Source organism: Panthera pardus, unplaced genomic scaffold (assembly GCF_024362965.1).
Source record: "Panthera pardus isolate Hobbes unplaced genomic scaffold, ASM2436296v1 HiC_scaffold_11, whole genome shotgun sequence".
Classification (NCBI taxonomy): Eukaryota; Metazoa; Chordata; class Mammalia; order Carnivora; family Felidae; genus Panthera; species Panthera pardus.
The window spans coordinates 13,209,165-13,229,402 of NW_026526666.1; the positions used below are offsets into that span (position 1 = coordinate 13,209,165).

The 20,238-nt window shown below is 54.9% G+C and overlaps 1 protein-coding gene across 2 annotated transcripts in view; it reads right to left on the minus strand.

Moving 5' to 3' along the window:
• Positions 1–1,332: 1,332 nt before the first annotated feature.
• Positions 1,333–20,238, minus strand: part of SLC6A17 (solute carrier family 6 member 17) — a 48,893-nt gene continuing 29,987 nt past the window's right edge. For both annotated transcript variants that reach the window (XM_019457782.2, XM_019457783.2), the window contains exons 7-12: positions 7,683–7,924; positions 7,216–7,408; positions 5,187–5,379; positions 4,521–4,680; positions 2,739–2,901; positions 1,333–2,254 (exon numbers count right to left, since the gene is read on the minus strand). In XM_019457782.2, coding sequence (XP_019313327.1) covers positions 1,886–2,254; positions 2,739–2,901; positions 4,521–4,680; positions 5,187–5,379; positions 7,216–7,408; positions 7,683–7,924 — 1,320 coding nt within the window. In that variant the 3' untranslated portion in view covers positions 1,333–1,885. The remainder of the gene's footprint in view (positions 2,255–2,738; positions 2,902–4,520; positions 4,681–5,186; positions 5,380–7,215; positions 7,409–7,682; positions 7,925–20,238) is intronic.

A 20,238-nucleotide genomic window follows, 5' to 3' on the forward strand; every position in this document is an offset into this window, starting at 1 on the left:
ATGTCTAACACAGCAGAGCCACAGCCGGGACGGGGCCCGGCCTGCAGCCAAAGGCTACAAGCACTACCCGGCCTGTAAGAACCAAGCAGACGGCCCCACTCAACCGCCCTGGTGCAGGCTGGCAGGCTGGGGTCTGGCCCAGCCACACGCTACAAAATTAAAAATATATCAAATATACAATGAAAATAGATCTGTACAGCACTGAGGATGAAAATAGTCCACCAGCCACAGTATAATATTGGGTTTGTCATTTAACAGCATTTACACCCACATGTACAGATTGAATATACAATAGAAATAGAATATATAGAAGAGTATATATAGTAGAGTGTCTCTCCTGGGGCCTTGCTTTTCCTGTTGCTAAGTCTGCTGGGATTAGGCATGGGGCCAGGTAGGAGGTGTTGGTGAGGTGCCTGAGGCGGGATGCTATGCCCCAAAAGCTCATGTCTTCGGGGACATGTGGGTCTCCTTCCCCTCCTCACACTGAGAAAGGACAGGTGTGGCCAGAGGGCTGGAAATGGGAGCAGATGCGGGGGGAGGGGCCCCCTGTCGAGTTGGTGGGGGGGACCACGGGGCTAGGGGATGAAGGAGGGAACCCTGGGCGTGGCCTGTCCCTCCCAGCGCTGAGAACACGGGAGTGACTCGGGACGTTGCGTGAAGGTGCCCGGGCCTAGCACTGTGGCCCGCTGCTACCCCCGTGTACCTCAGCTCTCACAATTGGAGTTCCGCCATCCCCGCCAGGCTGCCTGCCTTCCATCCATCCACGCCCGTGCATCCACGCGACCATCCTTCCACGAGCCCATCCAGCGCTCTGCAGACATTATTCTCCAGCCGGACTCCAGTCCTCCCAGCCTGCACTCCGAGGGCAGCCCTCTTCTGGGGGAGGCCTCAGGTAGGGGTGGGCGGGGATGCGGCGGGGGCTGGGCCCCAGGACAGAGACCCGGCCCTTCTCCTGGGCAACCCCGGTGCCCACAGCACTGCCCGTGCCCTCCCTGTCACGGGCCGTGCGGCTTGGGGAAGGTTCCCGAGATATTCACACATGACATGCACACGGCGCTGGCTGTGCTCGAACAAGGAGAGTGAGTGGCAGCCCAAAGGGGCAGTGAAGTTATCTGTCTTTCCCTAGGGATGAGGTTTGCTGGGTACGAGCCCCTGAACTCCAGGGACCCTCATTCCAGGGGAGAAGCTGCCGCTAGTGAGAAAGTTGGGCCCCCGGGTGAGAGAGGGAGTGTGCTTCGCAATTGTGCTCTAAACCATCTGAATTGTGCTGCAGGCCAAGGGCCCCCGTGCCCAGCCCCCCTTCCACTGCAGAGGCTTGCACTCAAGCCAGAGAGCGCTATCTGCCTCCCAAAACAGAACCTGGGGACTTCCACAAGATTCCGTCCCAAGTCTGAGCCCTGAGTCCTGACACAATCGTCCCGTCCCCAACCTTGAATTCATCAGCTTCTGGGCTGCCCCACACCCTGTCCTACCCGACGCCGAGCCTCTCACCACCACCTGGCGGCACGGAGGGATGCCCAGGACCTAAGAACGACAGGTGCCAGGTTACAGGGAGCGGGTAGGGAGAGTGACCCCTACAGTGGCCACTTGCAGTCTCCACTGTGCTGGGAATCCGGACTTCTGGATTGTTCTCGTTAATCAGCTGCGATTTGGTGAGCGGGTCTCAGGAGGTGAGATGGGCTGGGAGCCTGCACTGGGGACAGAGTTTCTCCCGGCCCCTGCTCAGGTCTAGGGAGGAGCTGGCCGGGACTGGGGTGGGGGATGAGGGAGGGCACCCCCCCCCCTCCGTGGGCAGAGGGCCTGGCCTAGGAAGCGAGGCCAGGCCGGGACGAGCAGGCTGGATGGGTGTGGGGGGAGAGGTGGGCAGGGCAGGGTGGGGCGGTGGTCACAGCTCCGACTCGGGGGTGCTGGCCAGGAGGTAGCTGCTCCCATAGCGTCCATTGGGGTTGCCGCTGGTCTCCAGGGGCGACGTGCTGCCGGGCCCCAGGTAGGAGCGGTGAGTGGGCATGGGGGAGGGTGCCTCGCTGGGCACCTTGCTGAGGATGAAGCGGGTCTCATCGTTCTCCTCCAGGTTGGAGATGTCCTTCATCATGCGGCCCTTCTTGTAGGACACGGAGAGGGTGTTGGAGCCATCAGAGAGCAGGTGGAAGTGCCGGAGGATGAACACCACAGGGATGGGCAAGGTCGCCACGACGATGAGGGTGATCAGGAGCGCCATGGCCCAGTTAGGGAAGTACAGGTAGCGCTCCGCAGCCTAGGGGTGGACGGGGGCGAGGGCTGCTGTCCGACGCTGTGACCACCTCACCCTCCCGGGACCTCCAGGCCTGACTCCTCCTGCCCTCTCCCATCCCCACGTGCCATCCTGGCCAGGCGCCAGCAGAGATGGAGGGCATCGGGGTGGCTACTCGAGTTAGCTAGTCGCCTTGGTTAAGGGCCCTGGGTCTCCCCTGGGTCTCAGTTTCTACATCTGGAAAATGGATGGGTAATTCTGCTCTACAGACATGGACAGAGAACACGGGTTAGGAAGACAGGACAGGTGCACCAAACTTTCTGACCCTCAGTCTCCCCCTTTGTGCTCTAGGGGTAATGCCACCTCTCTCTCTGGGCCATTGTAAAGATTACAGATCAGGTGTGCAAAGGCCCTGGAGGGGCCTGGCACACAGCAGCTCCCCTAGAAGGGTTTATCTCTATTGCCTGGGGAGATGCCAGTGACCCTGGGGTTTCAGGTCCCCCCTCACCTCCTCCTTGATCCAGGCGCTGTACCCGGGGGGCGTGACCCCCAGCTGGATGATGCTCGCCGTGGTGAGCACAGCCATACACAGTGGAGACACGAACTTCCACATGTAGAAATAGAAGCGATAGGGCCGGAAGCCCAGCATCTCTGTCAGCTCCTGCATGAACCTGCCAGGTGCACAGAGAGCCCAGCTTCGACACCCCCACCGCGCCTGCGTACCCCCCACAACTGCCTCCTCCAGGAAGCCTTCACTGACCAGTCCCTCCCTCCCAGGATCTTCCATTCTTCACATTCAGTGCTCCCAGTTTATTATTCGGTGGCCCAGCTGGCCTCTGCGCAGGCTCTGGTGCCCTCTGCTAACCTCCCCTGAATACCTAACAGCTCACCCCATCCAGGGATTTGCTGCTGTTCACGGGACATGCCTGGGCAGCTGGACAGGCGCCGCAGGACTTCTGTGTGCGCCTTGCACCCCACCCCACTCACACTGGTCTGGCTCCACACGCCCCCTGCTGGAAGAGAGGTGAAGGGCGCTTCTCTAGCGTCCAGGGGCCCTGACTTGGGGGGTTCTAACGCCTGGGTCTGTGGGTAGAATTACAATAGCCGGCAGGCTGTGTACATGAATGTCATGAAAAAAACATCATTTCTACTTCAATAACATCTAAGTGCAATCTTGCATTTCTTACTGTCGTAAATGCAAGCCACCACAGTGGTATTGGCAGTACCTGAGACTTTGTCACCAATTCATTACATCACAGACACCTTCCCATCACGTTACAATCGAAGCCGCCTACAAACGCCATTTATGTCCACCGCTATCTCACGATGATTGCCATAGCTAGGTCGTGTAACTTCATGCAGTAAAAATAAGGTACCTGTGCGTCACTGTATCCGATTTTCAACAGCACTTTCCTAGTTTTCATCTTCATTTATTTCCTGTATCTTACATATTTTATCTTATCCACTTGAGAATAATATTCTGGGGCTTCACCTGACTGCAGAAGCCTCTTCTGCAGGAGCAGCCTCTTCCAGCCCCGGCTCCCAGGGCTGTTCCTGTCTTACCCCGCGTCCCTGCCTGCGCTCTTGTAGGAAGAAGATGGCTGTAGCAGGACCGTGACAGAGCCTGATTCCAAGACCAGGTCCAGACATGAGCGGAGGCTCTGGCCTTGTGGACAGAGTGGGAGGGGCCCGGTCCTGGGGCTCCCCAGGCCCACAGATTTGTTAAATGAGGAATGAGGCCGGGGGGCTGACGGTGGATGTGGCTCTGCTGTGGGCTCGGGCCACGAGCCCCACTGCTTCCTTACTGCTGAATTCCCTTACCTCACCCCCCAGACAGGTCTCCAACCGCACCTCATCTCGCACCCCCAGATTGCTCACCCCAACACTGAGTCAGGCTGCTGAAGTCCTACAGTTCTCTCTGAGTGTACAGAGAGAACTTGTACAGCCGCTAAGTGCTTAACAAGCTTAACAGAAGTCTGAAGAGCTGGTACTCAGGTAAGGGGCTACAGTAATTTAAGGCAGCTTAGAGTGATGCCAGGACCTGAACCCAGGAGACTCACACCCTCAGCCTGTCTCTGCCTCTTACCAGCCAAGTGGCCTTGGGGAGTCACGTCCTCCCTCTGAGTCCCAGATCTCTAAGGGCACTTTGAGCGCTGACATTCTGACTCTGTGATCTCCTAGCCCACTCAGAAGCAGCCCTGGGGACACGGCACTCTCCAGGAGGTCATAATAGGACAGACCCCTCCTCCTGTCCCACGCCTTCTCCATGTCTCCCCCCCCCCCCCCTTACTTCTTGGTTCCATAGATCCAGGCCACAGCAATGTTCTCAAGGATGACGATGACGGTGAGCGGCAGGGTGGCAGAGTAGTCGTCAAACATGGTGACAAAGTAGTTTCCGGAGCGCTGGACGAACAATAGCCCCACGAAGAATGCAAAGACACAGCAGCCCACTACAGAGAGCCGGGAGGCCGGTGTGGGGGCACAGGTGCAGGGTGGGCGGGGCCCAGGGGTCTTGGGGGGCACCCAGGCCCCTCCCTTCCCACCCCTCCTCCCTGAAGGCCTTCAAGGGAGGGTTCTAGATGCTGAGCTTCTGAGCTCCCACTCTACCAGGAGAGGAGCGGCCCAGGGCTGGGAGTAGCAGAGATGGAGCAGGGCGCAAGGCCAACGTGGAGGGAGGGCACCCCCCCAGGGGGGTTCAGCAGGCCCTCAGAGAGAGGGCCACGTGACCCAAGAAAGAGCCCATCCCCCAGCTCGGGTTTGGCACAGATTCCCCAACAGCCCTCTCCTGGCTCTTGAGTGCTCTCCTCTGGGTGGTAAGCCAGGCTCCAACTGCATCCCGGGGGGGCAGCAGGGAGCCTTCTCAGTATGGAGTCTTTATAAAGTCAGAGAGGCACAAAGGTCGCCCCTGAGGGCAGCCCACAGGGCCGGGGCCGGGGGCGCTGCCGGGAAGAGTTACCTGTGAACATCTCCTTGGGCACCTTGAAGGTGTCGATGATGGGCGTGGTGATGCCGGCCATGGTCCCAATCATGCTGCCCAGACCCAGGTTGATGAGCATCAGGAAGAACATGACAGACCAGAACGGGGAGGCCGGGAAGTGCGTCATGGCCTCAGTGAAGGCGATGAAGGCCAGCCCTGTGCCCTGCACGGACTGAGGACGGGGTGGAGGGCGAGGGCTCAGCGAAGCCCACACCACTCCTGGGAGCCCCTTGCTTCCTCATCTCTGCCCCTGCAGCTTTAAGAATAATGATTCCCTCCTTCACAGAAATCCCTGCCCCCACCTAAATCTCGTCTTTGGCCAGCGGGTCTCAAACTTGAGTGAGCATCAGCATCCCCCCCTCCCCCAGGGAGCAAGGTACCGTTTCAAGAAGTTCACCTGTGGGATCTGGGAGCTATGAGCTGTCTAGGGATCCCAGGTGATCTAGATGAAGATGCTCATATTTAGCCCAGCCTGAGACCCTCCTCCTCTAAGAAGTCTTCCCTGATGGCTCCAGCCACAACTTTGGGAGCATCCCGTTCTGAGCTCCAGACTTTAAGGTAGTGGGCCCAGCCTCCAGTGCCTAATGGAACTACACCGGAGACTTTAAAACACCAATGCCTGAGTACTCCCCCCGCCCCCCCCCCCCCGGAAATGATCATTTGGTCTGGCGCTAAAAGCTGGGGTATGTGGGTTTTATTAAGTCCCCGCGGGACTCCAATGGGTAGCCAAGGTGGAGAGCCACTGCACCCATGCCTGGGCCCCTGCTCACGGGGCAAGTGACCACACACCGCCCACGGAAATCACTTCTACGCTGTCCCGTAGGGACCCGTGATTGTGGGGAAACACCTCCCCCAACTGCGTGAGTGTGTAATTCTTGTCACTTGGATGTTATCGACGACGGATCATATAAGGAAGAAAAACTGGCTCCAATCCTAGTTTTATTCAGAGGACTGGGCCATGCCCAGGAAAATGGGGCAGGATCTCACGGAAGGGAGGCGCCCTTTGTGCTGCCAGTCACCTGGGGGCAGAAACCAGACTGGATCGTTTGCTCTCGATCACATGGGAAGAGGCAGAGGGTACAGGACACGGCTCCCTTAGCGTTAGTATAGTGCCAGCAGCATGCAGAGGACTTCACATCGAGCTCAGGCATCAGGACAGGGAAAGCTCATCTTCCCTAGCTTCATAAAGAGGGCAGAGTTGGCCTGGGCTGAAGGGAGCTGGCTCTGCCCCATGGAAATCTTGGCACCAGCTGGGTCCCAAGACCCTGTGGGCATGTCTCTATCCTGTTACCCCTACTAACAGAACAGTCCCTTTGAAAGTTTCCAGCTGTGCAAGTGGGAATAGAAGCAAGGTGACCAAACTTGGGCCTGAGCATTAAGGAGGGAGCGGTAGTCACCTGCTCTGTCCCAGGGACTAAGGGTCATTGCGGCAGTGGGAGCTGCAGTGAGTGGGGACAGCCGGGGGAGGGAACCGAAGCATCAAGGGGTGACTCAGAGCATGGGGACTCGAACCCTGGCTCCCCTTACTAGCTGTGAGACCTTGAGCAAGCTCCCAATTTACAGGCTACATAGCCGCAAAATAGGGGGCCGTATTAATACTCAACTCACAGCACTGTCGTGAGGGCCAGAGGGGACAGACAGCAGAGCATACTCAGTAATGGAAGTGCTTCTTTTCTGTGAGCCGTGTACAAAGCCTTGTTGCAAGTGCATTATGTATGACCGTGACCCACGTGCAGGAAGCCTGTGCAACACATCTGAAAGTCATTCCGCACGATTCCTGTGATCTCTGGAACGTGTGTGTGTGCCTCGTGCCAAAGGTTTGGCTGAAACCTTTCCTCTCTCCCTCCCTGGACGCATCATGGGTCCTGGTTTATCAAGCAAGCAAATGAGTCCCTGGCGGCCTTCTGAGGCCTGCATCCAGGCTCCAGCCACCCCTGGCCTCTCTCTGGGTCCCACACTCCCACGTATGCCTTCCTGCCCACCCCAGGAAGGGCAGCCTGCCTCACACCTTGTCCAGCTCGTCCTCCAGGAGGCAGGGGTCGAGGCCCAGAGCTGAGAAGTGGTCCTCCTTCACGGCCATGATGACTTTGTACATCTCCGTGTAGTCCTTGGCAGTCAGGTGCGAGAAGTTGACGTGTGGAGGGATGAGGTCCCGGCTCAGGACATTGGTGTGGAGGTACCCCAGGATTTTCTCGGCATTCCTGCAGCACAAAAAGGGGAGGGCCAGGTAAAGAGGCAGGAGTGGGCACGGTCCCTGAGGCCCCTCCCAGACACCCACGAAGGAGCCCACATGGGCCATCGACAGAGACATCTCTGAACCCGTCCCTGGGATCTGGGGCCGGGGCCGGAGAGAGCTCCTCTGATGTCCAGCCATCAGCCCCGGGGCAGATGGGGACTCTGCCTCCATAGCCCGTCTGCCCCGCCTGGGTAAGGTGGACAGGGAGAAGAAGGGACAGCAGCCAAGATGCCACCTACTCGACCACACACTTCTCGTTCATGATGTTGGCCTTGAAGCCCAGCACGGCAAACACCACGAGGGTGGCCAGCACCGAGGTGAAGAAGTTAATGAAGGACACCAGTGCAGCATCGAAGTGACAGTTGTTATCTTGCTTGTTGTAGCTGGAGAAGGCGATGACACCCCCGAAGCCTAGCCCCAGGGCGAAGAAGACCTGTGTGGCTGCCTCCCGCCACACCTGGGGGTCCAGCATCTTGTCCAGCTGTCGGGGGAGGACGAGAGACACACAGATGATGGTTTTATTCACGCACAGTGGCGCTCCCACCTCGGCCCCTTCCTTACCCTCACTGGAGTTCAGAGGCCGCATGGCATGGTGGGAAAGCTGTGGTTGGGTGACCTTGGGTTTTCCCCTGACCCCTCTGAACTTGAGACCCCCACGTGTATAACACAGATAACAAGAGCATTAACTTCAGAGGATTGTTGTGAGGCTTAAGTGAGATAAAATAAATGCTGTGTGCTTACTCAGTAACTTCTCAGTTCATTTGAACTGCCACCTTTGCTTACCATGGGGCTATTATACTGAGGAATATCTTCAGGGCCATTAGGTATGATGTGTGGTGCACAGCTCGAGGGAGGGCCATTCATTTGGACTATAGTGTGAATGGTGCCTCTTAGAGTTGTGCAGTGTACAACCTGCACAACAGCACTAGAGAACTGAGAACACGAGTGTTTCCCCGATACCTTCTCCACTTCAAACCATGAAAAAGGACACCAGCTCCTCCCTCCTGCCCACCTGATCTTCTTTTCCCAGGAAAAAAATAAGGGCCCCATGTTCATTCTCGCACTTCTACACGTTCTGGGTCACAGAAAGACCCTTCCCCCCTCCCACCCAACCAACTTGAAGCACAGAACCCAGACACTTCCTAGAGAGGGGAAACCCCCTTCCTGACCTTCCACCTGCCTTCAGACCTAATGGAACCCTGCACCACAACAGCCTGTAGAGGGTATGGGGCAATTCCCAAAGTGCTTTTCGTAGCCATTTTCCTTTTACTGTTTGCCCCTCAAGACAGGGACCGTGGCTTGGACCCAGCACGGGGCTGTAGAGTTAGATGGACCCAGGCCTAAATCTGACGCCCATCCTTAAATAGCTTAGAAGGGTTAGAAAAATGACAGTGCCTGTTTTATGAGCCTCAGTTTTCTCATCTGAACAATGGGAGCAATAATAGAGTATCCCTCCCACGGCAGTTGTGAGGATCAGATGTGCAGCAACAAGTAATGCCTGGCACATAAATAGCAAGTTAATCCTGACAAAGTGCCTCTGACTTGGTCAGGACAGGTTTTTGGGGTTTTTTTTTTTTGTTTTTTTTTTTTGTTTTTGGTGGAGGGAAGGAATTACTGTTCACATTTTGAAAGAGTGAACAGACACCCCAAGGTGAAAATTACTCGCTCGGAGTTACTCGAGTACAGATGCTCTGATGCTGGCCCCTGACACCCTCCTAGCACCCCCCCAGACCATATCCTCCTGCGCCTGTGCTGCTGAGGTCAACCCAAGTGACCGAGGAGGCAAGGAGGTTCTAGAGAGTTTGCTATCCCTGCAGGCACAAGCCCGAACTGGTCCTGTCCTGACCACCCCTCGCTGTGTGCCTGTGGCCAAGTCCACTCCCCGTGTGCGTACTGAGGCCTTGGACTTGAGGCTCCGCCCAGTGCTATCTTACAGCCCTAACGCCCAGGATGGAGGCCCATCTGCCTGCCACCTCAGCAGCTCCCTAGGCACAGTTGAGCGCCTGGAGTCACCCCACTGGCTGAGAAGATGCTGGCAAGCTTGGAGGGCTGGGAGAGGCGCCCCCAGGCTCACCCCAGCCTCGCCCCAGGCTGGGGAGGAAGAGGAGGACGAGGTGGTAGAGTCTTCAGGGTCAGTGCACAAAGGGAGGCCTGGCCGGCGAGTATGTGTGTTCTGGGGGCGATTAAGTTCCCCTCACCTTGCACAAAATAAAGTCATCTTTGGTCCACCAAGAAAACCCAGAACCCAGGCTTTAAGGAGCTAACAGTACCCTACTTCCATGAGAAGGGGACACCTTCCCCATCCCCTCCCTGTCTCTGCACACTCAATAGTAACGTGTTGTGGCCTCCCTGTGAATATGACACGCAGCCACTCATCCATCAAACACGGGACACCTACTGGGGGTCAGGCCGGGGGCTAAGTGTGGGGACCCACAGAGAGTAAGAGCAGGCAAGGTCCCAGCTCCTGTGGAGCTGATATTCTAATTGTCAAATGACCCCACAAACAGATGTTAAGTTGCAAAGGTGACAAGGGCTGTGAAGGCCAGGACCCAATACTTGGTCAGGGGGAGGCGGGGGGTTGAGCCAGTCAGGAGGCCAGGGACAGCTTCCCCTGAGGAAGGGATCCTCGAACTGACATCTGAGAGGTAGAAAGCGAAGTTAAGAGGGCAAGGAAGAGCATTCAGACAGAGGGAACAGCGTCCGCTGAGGCCCCGAGGCAAGGCAGGACAGAGGAGGGCGTGTGAACAGAAAGAGGCCAGGCTGCCTGAAGCAGCAAGGATGAGGCGTGAGAGGTACAGGTGAGGCTGGGGGGCAGAGGAGTCAGATCAAAGGTCTTACCGGGCTCCCAAGAATGCACTTAATCCGGGGGGGAAAAAGTGATCAGATGTGCATTTCTAACAGAAACCAGAGCCAATGAGGCAGCCCTGTTAGGAAGCACCTCTGGGGTCCAGGCAGGGTAATGATGGCCTTGCCTAGGGTCAGGGTGGAGAGATTTCAGCAGGAAAAACCAAGTCGACCTTCGCTCTGGACTGGAGGTGGGGGGATGCTGGAGAGTCAGATGCCAAGGTGACAGCCATGCTTCTGGCCTGCGTGCCTGAGGGGGTGGAGATGGACACCGAGGAGAAGGGGCAGGTCTTGACGGGGTTGGAATGGTGCCGATCGAGACGTCAGCTGTAGAAATGCTGAGTTTAATGTGTCTTTACGAGAGGCGAGAGGAGATGTCAAGTGGGCGGGCAGACAAGTGAGCCTGGAGCCCAGAGAAGAGAGGCTGAGCCAGAGATGTAACTCGTGAGGTGCAGTTGTGCGGGAAGGAACTGAAGGGCTCACCGGGGTGGGGAGAAGAGGCAAGCCAGGGGCCGGGACAACATCTCCAAGTTCAATGCAGCAGAGAGGGAGGTGCAGCAGCCCAGACGGGAGGAAGCGCAAGAGAGGGCTGGCTCCGGAGGTCACAGGACACAAGCCTGGCTGGAGGGGGACCCAGGCTACCGAGAGAAATATGCTACGGTGAGCAGGTCATGGGTGGGCTCCGTCGGAGCTGTTCGGGAAGCGATGTGGCCAGAGTCACGTAGATGCCAGGAAAAGTGAGAAGCAGAGGGGAAGAAACGAAGGCAAAGCAGATAATCTACTCCTTAGAGAAGCTAGCCCTGGAACGGCAGGAGAAACGTGGCAGGTTCAGGCCATCAAGGAAGTGTGGCTTTTTTATTTGGTATCTTGTTTTTGCTTTTTTAATTTTAATTTTAATTTTTGAGAGAGAGAGAGAGACAGACAGTGAGTGGAGGAGGGGCAGAGAGAGAGGGAGACACAGAATCCGAAGCAGGCTCCAGGCTCTGAGCTGTCAGCACAGAGCCCGACGCAGGGCTCGAACTCACGAACCGTGAGATCATGACCTGAGCCGAAGTTGGACACTCAACTGACTGAGCCACCCAGGCGTCCCATGTGTTTGTCTTTAATGCAGTGACTTGATATGTAAAGGCCGATGGAGGGCAGGGGATCTAGAGGGGAGGGGGTCTGTCTTCCACAGGGAACCCTGGAGCTGCTCACGGAGGGAGCAGGACAAGAGAACAGGATAGGGCAGCTGCAGGGTGGGTTTGTATGTTCCGCGTCTGTCTCTGAGGGGGTTTCTGTCTTGGTGGCTCTGTTCACCCTGTAACGCAGAAGGCTGACTCACCTGTTAGGGGTGAAGCCGGCACGTTCAGACAGGCGGAAGAGGTTTAAATCGGTCACAGTGGAGCACAGAGAAATGGAGCAGGGTTATCCCACATTGTCGAGGGTCCACTGTGTTTGCAATGTCGTCTTTACGAAAAGTAGGACAGGCCCACGTTTCCTTACCTAAAAGCCCCAAGGCCAGACTGGTTTTGGAACTCAGGCTCTTCTTCCTAACTTTATTTTAGAAAGGTAATATGGTGCATATGCCACACAATTACATAATCCCCCAGCGGGGTCTGGGGCAGCACCCTGTAATCAAACACATTGGTATTTCTGTAGCAGAATATGAAAATTCACACCAAGTGAATCAATAATGACTATAAATAGCTTCACATCTGTTCAGGTCATTTTGCCGCCAACTGAGTTCCGGGAGAAAGAAAAAACAACTTTTGTTTTTCAGGGCTATTTGGATTTTGGCATTGTGAGTAAGGAGACAGAGGCCTGTGTGGAAATTTGAAGATTATTTTAAACAGGAGAACAAAATAATCGTTGTCCCGACGGGGCAAGGACCTTTGTACCTCCCCTCTCCTGGGTGGGTTTTTAAAAGATCCTCCCAGGAGGTTCTAGAAATGGGTGGGGGGATTACTTATGCCTGGGAGGTATGCTGGCATTCACTGATGCTCACCAATGATCATTCATGACAGTTCTACCAATCAGCTGGAAACTGGGCACTTCCCAAAATGGCCGGGCTCTGGGCGGTCTGGTGAGTTCCCACCAGGAAGAAGCACCAGATTTTGTGACAGAGGGTAGGTTGAGATGGACACCGCCCTGGCCGTCCCCCTTGCAGGCTGAAAAATCTTTGATGGTTCCCCACTGTGTGCTGAAAAATCTTTTTCCACTCTTTGCTCCTATCTCCAAATGCAGCAAACTAACTCTTCCAAAGCCCCGCAGTCTCATACCTCTGGCCTTTGCCCAGGCTGTTCCCTCTGCCTGGAATTCCGCTCCTCTTACTCACATACCGGTGAAACTCCTACTTCTTTCTTAAAGGCCAGCATAAATATCACCTCCTCCTTGAAGCTTTTCCTGATGCCTCTGGCAGAGCTAGTCACAGCCCTCGGGCTCTTGCAACTCCACTCAATACCTGCATTCCAGGTTTATATGTCTGCCTTCTGTTCAACACTCTGTGTTTCTTAGGGGTGGAGCCCATCTCCTGTCCACTGTGTAAGCAGTGTCTGACACACAGGAGAGAAGGAAAGCGTTGGGAGCGAGAGAGAGAGAGAGAGAGAGAGAGAGAGACGGACAAGGCTGCTTCCTCAAGGTGAACTGCGTGGGAGGGACCACACCAGGCGCAGTGAAATTGTACCCGCCTTTCTGTGCTAGGATCAGGCTTCTAGGACAAGAAGATCCTTAGGGCTTTAAACCTCTACTTTCTCAAACATGGCTATTTTAATGCTGGCTTCCTTTCCTTTTCTTCTCGCTTGCTTTTTTTCTCCCCCTCCCCCATCCCCACCCTCCTTCTTCCTTCTCTCCCTCCTCCCTCCTCCTCCTCCTCCTCCTCCTCCTCCTCCTCCTCCTCTTCTGGTGATTCTTTCAGTTTTCATCTACATCAGTTATTACCAAAGTTTTTACAAAAGGGTCTGGACCATCTGTGAGGTCCAAACACATGTCATTGTCAGGATTTTCATCACTCTCTAAGCCTCAAAATGGGTAAATTCCTAGGCCCAGCCACTTTCAGGGCCAAGTTCCATAAATGGAGGCAGCCACACCCTAGGGAGACCACCATAATCCCAAACTGCACCATCAGAGCTGACCCTGTAACTTGGGGGACAGACTCTCCAAGGACAGGGTAGGCAAGTCTTATATGCAACGATCTGGGATGGGAACAAGAATTTTGTTTATGTTTTTAAGACTGTATCTATTTGCTGTTCTTTTCTAATTTTTAAAAATGATGGCACATTGATTGCAAAAGGTACAAAAGGTGGAGAGGAAAATATAACGAGCCCCCAGGTACCCATCACTCAGTTTCAACAATTTACCAACATATGGCCAGTCTCACCTCCTCTTGCCCCATTCCCCATCCCTAGATTATCTTGAAGAAAATTGGTGGCTCCAAATCTGATATTAATGAGGCCCCAGGAAACAGTCTGTGCCAAAGCTTGACCTTTGAGGACACACATGCCCTGTGTGAGCAGCCCCTGGGCACCCCTCCAGCCTGCAGCTTGGAGGGGCTCTCTTGCTGATGGAGATGACCAGATGCCCAATGTTCACCTGCGGGTAAAGTGAGGCAGGCACCTTCAGGACTGTTCAGAACAACAGGAAAGCCTGGTGTTCCTTGAATTTAAAGGGGCTCTATCAGGATTCCTGGGGTGCTGGTGCATAATTCCAACAAGGCCCCGATCATGGGGTCTACAGAGGATGAACCCGCGGCCAGACCTCAGGAAGCCCGATGTCCATGCCAAACATCAGGATGTGACTGCAAAAGGAGAGGTGGGGAATGGGCTCTCCCTATGAAAAGACAAGGCTCGCGCCGTCCTTGGGGTGCCTGCCCTAAAACACGGCAAGAGCTTCCTGCCATTTCCTTGGCACGAGGGCTGAGTCACTTCCTCATGCAGAGAGCGAGGTGTTTCACGCATTTGACTCAGCGGCACAAAGATGCTTTTGGAATCCACAAGCAGCCCCTGAGCGCCTGGCCTGACCTGGTGCGTGACTGGAGCACACACACCTTTGCTCCTCAGCCCTGCCGGGCACCTGCCAGTGCAACAGCCAGCTGGGGCCGCGAGACACCAGATGGCACTGGAGCGCCGGGTTCCCAGCGCCCAAGAACAGTGTCACCTTCACGAGGGAGAGAATAATAATCGCTAAGGCTTACCATGCGCTCTCCGCGCACCGGAAGCAGGTCCCCTGTGCTCTCCCGACAAGGTTGTCAGGAAGCCCCCGTGGTTTGCCCCATCTCGCAGCCGAGTAAACGGAGTGAGTTCCCACAGGGATCTTGCCCTCCGACCACTGAGTGACGAGCTGGGATCTGAACCAGACTGTCTGGCTCCGGAGCCCGCCCAAGGCTGGCTTGCCCTGGTCATCCTGCCCAGAAGCCCTCCTCTGCTTGTGGAGGTCAAGGAGCTCTACCACTGATCTCTGCCCCTGGGCCCTCAGTGCCTCCCAGGACCCCACTTCTCTAAGGGTTAACATGTACCCTTGACCCTGGGCCAGTCTGGCTCACGGGTGAAGACTGCTCATGTGTCTAGACCCCAGACGCGGTGAAGCGAGAGGCAGATGCCCAAAGCTGCACGTAGCTGAGGCTGTGCCGGGCCCCTGTCCCGGAAAACCGTGTGCTCTCATCTCAACTGATGACACATGGTTTAAAACTCAAAAGGCACAAAAGGGCACTGTAAGGGCTCCTTTACCCCACCCCGTATCCAGACACTCAGTTCCTATTCTTGCGTGCCCTTCCAGTGATATTTTATGTGTATATCAGTAACACACACACACGCACACACCCCAACATATATATCTGCGTGTGTGTGTATTCCTGCCCCCAGTCTGACACTTCCTCGTCGTGCTGAGTTAGGAACCCACAGAGTTCTGGGGCTTCTGGCAAGCTGCCCCCCTCAGCCCCTGACCACTCTCAGCCTCATTCCCACAGTGTGCCTAAGGGACCACTGGGCCTGGTCCCTCGGTCCCAGGGCCCCGTTTACCTCGGCTGCTGCAAGGTTCCCACGACTCCTGGGTTGTCCTTCATCCGGACTTCGTCTCAGGATGGCTGGGTCTGTCCCCTGCTCTGACTCACGCCCTGCCCCTCCCTAACTGCCTGCACCCTGCCACCGGCCCCTGGAACTCACAGTCTGTCACCCCCACTCCCCCATCTCCACAAGCCTTCCCTGGATGCCCCCTCCCCCATGCCTTCTTGCTCCCACTTGGTGGTTCTCCAGCCTGGCCACACATCAGAATCACTGGGAGCTTTCAAGAGCTCCTACTACCTGGATACCACACCTGGGGATCCTGATTTTCAGTCTGTTGGCTGGAGTCTGATCGGTCGAGGGTGGGCCCGATCCGGAGGCCTCCCCTGCAGCCCTCTCGAGTAGAGGCTGTCCTCTTACGCGCCCAGGCTGCCATCGGGCCTGGAGGCGGACAGCGGGCTGCCTGTTCCTCCAGGTCGTTGTCGCTATTCCAAGTACACTGTCTCTGTCCGCTCTACAGCTATCATATTTCTGGGTCCCTTCAGCTCCTCCCTTCCACTGAGATCGTCCTTCACCCCACTCCTAGGATTGTGCCATAGCCCCTGTCATATCTAAGAGCGGTGCGCCACCTAGGACCTCAAAGTCAAGGACCCTGAACCCCAGAGCACCGTCTTCCCAGCTCACCCCTTCTGGTATCTTGACTCCAAAAATTCTTCACCCGTCCTGGGACTATCTGCCCTTCACCACCCCCATCCTGTTTGTAGCACAGCTTCCCTTCTTCATTGGCTTGGTTGATGGTCCATCATTTGGTTGCTCCCTTGCTACCCTCTTAACTCCCCTGCCGCCTCTCCCCATGGTCATCCCTTGTTATCACCTCCTGACCCTGGTGAAGTCCAACCAACCTTCCACCGACTCTGGGCCTGCCCCCAAGCCGCTAAGCATAGCTGGAGAAATCACGCAGGGCGCACCTTGGGACATTCGATGAGTTATTTAACCTCTCTGTGCATCAGTACCTCCCCCGCCCCCTGCAAACTGGCTAAAATAACACCTGCCCTGAGGGTTATTATGAGCTTCAATGAGTGACTGTATGTCAGGTGCACATAACGGTGCCTGGCACACGTAAGCATCATCCACTGTAAAACACATGATTGTTCTCAGTATCCCTCCAACTGTGGGAAATAGCGTGCTTTCAGAGGTGTTAAACTAGGGGGAACTGTCCAGCTTGGGACTGGAGAAGTGTTAGCCACGCCATGCTGGCTGGCTTCACTGCACACTCGTGTGCCCCCTGACCGCCAGCCTGTCCTCCGTGCCGCCCACACTCCCTGTCTCCTGCACGGTCACCTCACACTCGCTCCTCCTTAGGCATCCACCACGCTCCGCCATTCGGACTCTCAACTGAGGCCCTTGCTTCCTCCTTCACAGAAGAAAATGACACGATGGGAAGAGAGAGCTCTCACAATGAGGAGCTCCTCACCACAGCTTCTCAGCTGCCAGCCCCTGTGCCCACCGGCTGGCCCTTGCCTCCTGTTCCTCCCCGATGAGACCAACTCCTCCACGTGGGCACTGGGCGCCCCCTCCCTGCTCACTCAAGGACTCTGGTTCCCCTCCACCCGAAAGCATTGATTTCCCACTCTTAGTTTTTTGTGTTTTTTTTTTTAAGTGTGCCATTTGGGACACCTAGGGCGGCTCAGCGGGTTAAGTGTATGACTTCCACTCAGGCCATGATCTCGCGGTTCATGAGTCTTGAGTTCGAGCCCCGCATGGGCCTCTCTGCTGTCAGCACAGAGCCCACTTCGGACCCTCTGTCTCTCTCTCTCTGCCCCTCCCACACGCCCACTCTCTCTCTCTCAAAAATAAACATTTTAAAAGCATAAACTTTAATGGTATTTAGCACATCACAGAGTTGTGCCCCCATTGCCACAATTTTCGAACTTCTTCATCACCCCGAAAAGAAAGCCCATCCTCATTAACGGTCACTCCCCTTTTCCCCCCAGCCTCCTCACAAACCCAGCCCTAAGGAACCACTAATCTGCTTTCTGTCTCTACAGATTTGCCTATTCTGGCCATTTCACGTAAATGGAATCACACAACATGTGGTCTTTGGTGACCAAAGACCAAAGACCAAAGAGGTTCGTGCAATGTCGTGGCACCTGTTAGTACTTCATTCCCCTTTATGGCCTAAGAAGTCACCCTCGTACAAACACACGACTCTCGATTCTTCTATTCGTCAGTTGACAGACATCTGAGCTGTTTCTACCTTTTGGCTCTTGTGAAGGATGCTGCGATGAACATTTGTGTACAAGTTTTTGTGTGAACATGTTTTTAGTTCTCTTGGAAACACGCCTGGGAGTGGAGTTGCTGGCTCATACGCTAACTCTGTCTAACCTTTGGAGATGCTGCCAGGCTGTTTGCCAAAGCAGCTGCTCCATTCCACATTCCCACCAGCGGCGTATGATGGAGTTCTGTCATCATAGTACCGAGTTCTGAAATAACACCCTCGATCCCATGGATATCTCCAGTTTCCACCCATTTCTCATTTCTCTGCTTTTTTTTTTTTTATAGTAAAACGCCTGGGTTTGCACCTGGGTGGCTCAGTCGGTCGAGCGTCCGACTCTTGGTTTCGGCTCAGGTCATGATCTCACAGTTTGTGAGATTGAGCCCTGCATCGGGCTCTGCGCGGACAGCGAGGACCCTGCTTGGGACTCTCTCTCCCTCTCTCTCTGCCCCTCCCCTGCTGGCTCGTGTGTGTGTGTGTGTGTGTGTGTGTGTCTGCACACGCGCGTGCTCTCTTTCTCTCCAGGGACCCGCCTGATGCCAGGTGCACTGCTCATTTCCCAGTCCTCACTGCCTGCCTGACCTCAGCAACTTTGGACATGGCAGATCATTCCCTCCTTAAAGACGTTTCTCTGCTTTGCCTCTGGGATTGATGTATCCATGTCTCCCTCCCCTCCTCCTCCTCCTCTTTGTCCTCCCACATTGGCTACCCTTCCCCCAACCTCTAAATGCTGGGCCCTGGTGCTCACTGCTCAGTCCTCTTCTCAGTGTTCACTCTCCAGGTGACCGTCACTAGTCCACTGCTTTAAAGTCTCTGATTCCCAAGTTTATATCTCCACTTGGCCTGCAGACTCAGCTGTCCGACTGCTTACCCAGTATCTCCGCTTGGTATCTACTAGACATTTTAGACCTGCTGTGTCCAAAACAGTAGTCTTGATGTTCCCCACCAAGTCTGCTCTCCTCACCGTCTGCCCTCATCTCCATGAATTCAACTCTGTGCTTCTAGTCGCTCAGGCAAAAGACCGTGGAGTCATCCCCAAATTGACCACTGTCCCTCTCTCAGCACTCACATCTAATTCCACAACAAATCGTGTGACCCTACTTCCCGAATATGTCCTGAATCTGACCACTTCTCATCACTCCTATTGCCATCACCTGGGCTGAAATCACAGTCTCCTCTCACCTGGAGGAATTCTAGAACTTGGATGGATTCACCTGGATGGAGCCTTCTGGCAGGTCGTTCTGTTCCACCCTTGCTCCCTCAGATTGTCTACGGCAGCCAGAGGGGTCTTTCGAAGATGGAAGTCAGATCACGTTGCTACTTCGCTCGGCACCTCCAGTGGCTCCCGTTTCACCAAGAGTAGACGCCAAAGGCCTACTTGGCTCATAACACACTCGTGCTCTGGCTCCCCACTGCCCCCTTCGCCGCATGTCCTACTTCTCTCCCCTCCCATTCCGGACTCATTTAGCCTCCTTGAATTGGATGCCAAACACTTCCAAACCTCGAGGCCTTTTCATTTATTGTTCTCTCCGGAATGGAATGAGCTACGTTCAGATATCCACACAACCTGCTTCCCACCTCCCCTCTTCACTCAAAGACCACTTTCTCAGGGAGGCCTTCCTTGAACACTACCTGAAGCAACCCCTCTCCCCGGTGTCCCTACTCCTCCTTTCTCTGCTTTATTTTTCTCCTTAGCAACACCACCCAGCAAGTCCTTAATCTTCTATTATCTTATTATTCCCATGAGGGCTAGGAAGTTCATCTGCTTGGTTCACCACTGGATCCCAGGACCCACCACAGAGTCCAGAACCTAACAGGCACTCAGCGAACCTTTGAGGACTGAAGGGATAAATTAATGACAGTCATTTGGATTGTTTTCCACCTTTGGCCACTAAAATATGTACTACCATGGCCAATATGGTTCACAGGTCATTTTTGTTTTGAGGGAATATATCTGCAGGGCAAATAACTGGAAGTGGAATTTCTGGGTCAAAGGACACAAATAGTTATGATTTTGAGAAACATTTTCCAAAAGTTTTGGTGGTAAGTCTACCACAATCTACCACTTTGTGTTGAGCAAGTCACATGGTGAATTGTGTGGCACGCCATGCTGACTTGGGTTTTTCACTGAATGCTAAGAAAGTAATCAGGAGAGATGTTGCCCAAGGAATCCAAGAAGTTAACTAGCCGTCAACATGAATTACTGTCCCATCAAAAATGCTAGAGGGTCATCACGGTATCCTGGCCACGCTGCATTTGCCATACGTCCAGTGACTGCTTGGGGGCATGGACTGAAAGTCCAGATCCTATGGCTTGGATCCTTTCTGGTATTGGAAGACTTCAGAAGAAGACTTTCAGCATATTCACAGACAGCCTGTGCTCTTTTCGAGTGGATTCTGAGATGCCCTGGCCAAAACTCTTCTTGGACTCTGCCATGGCTACCAAATGGCATGACCCCTGGAGATGTCATTCACATGGTGGTCGGTCTAAATGGAGCAGCGCACAGCCTGGGAAGCTGTGTGCAAGGACCCCAGCATTCTATAGCACTGCTCTAGGTCAAGGACTTGAAATGGTTTCAGGGTTCCCCATCTCACCGATCCTGTCCTGGAACAGTCAGAGCTCTGCAACAGTGGTCTGCCACATATGGACAGTCGAACAACTGTCCACCCTCACCCAGCCGTCGTTGCTGGCCTTACCTGC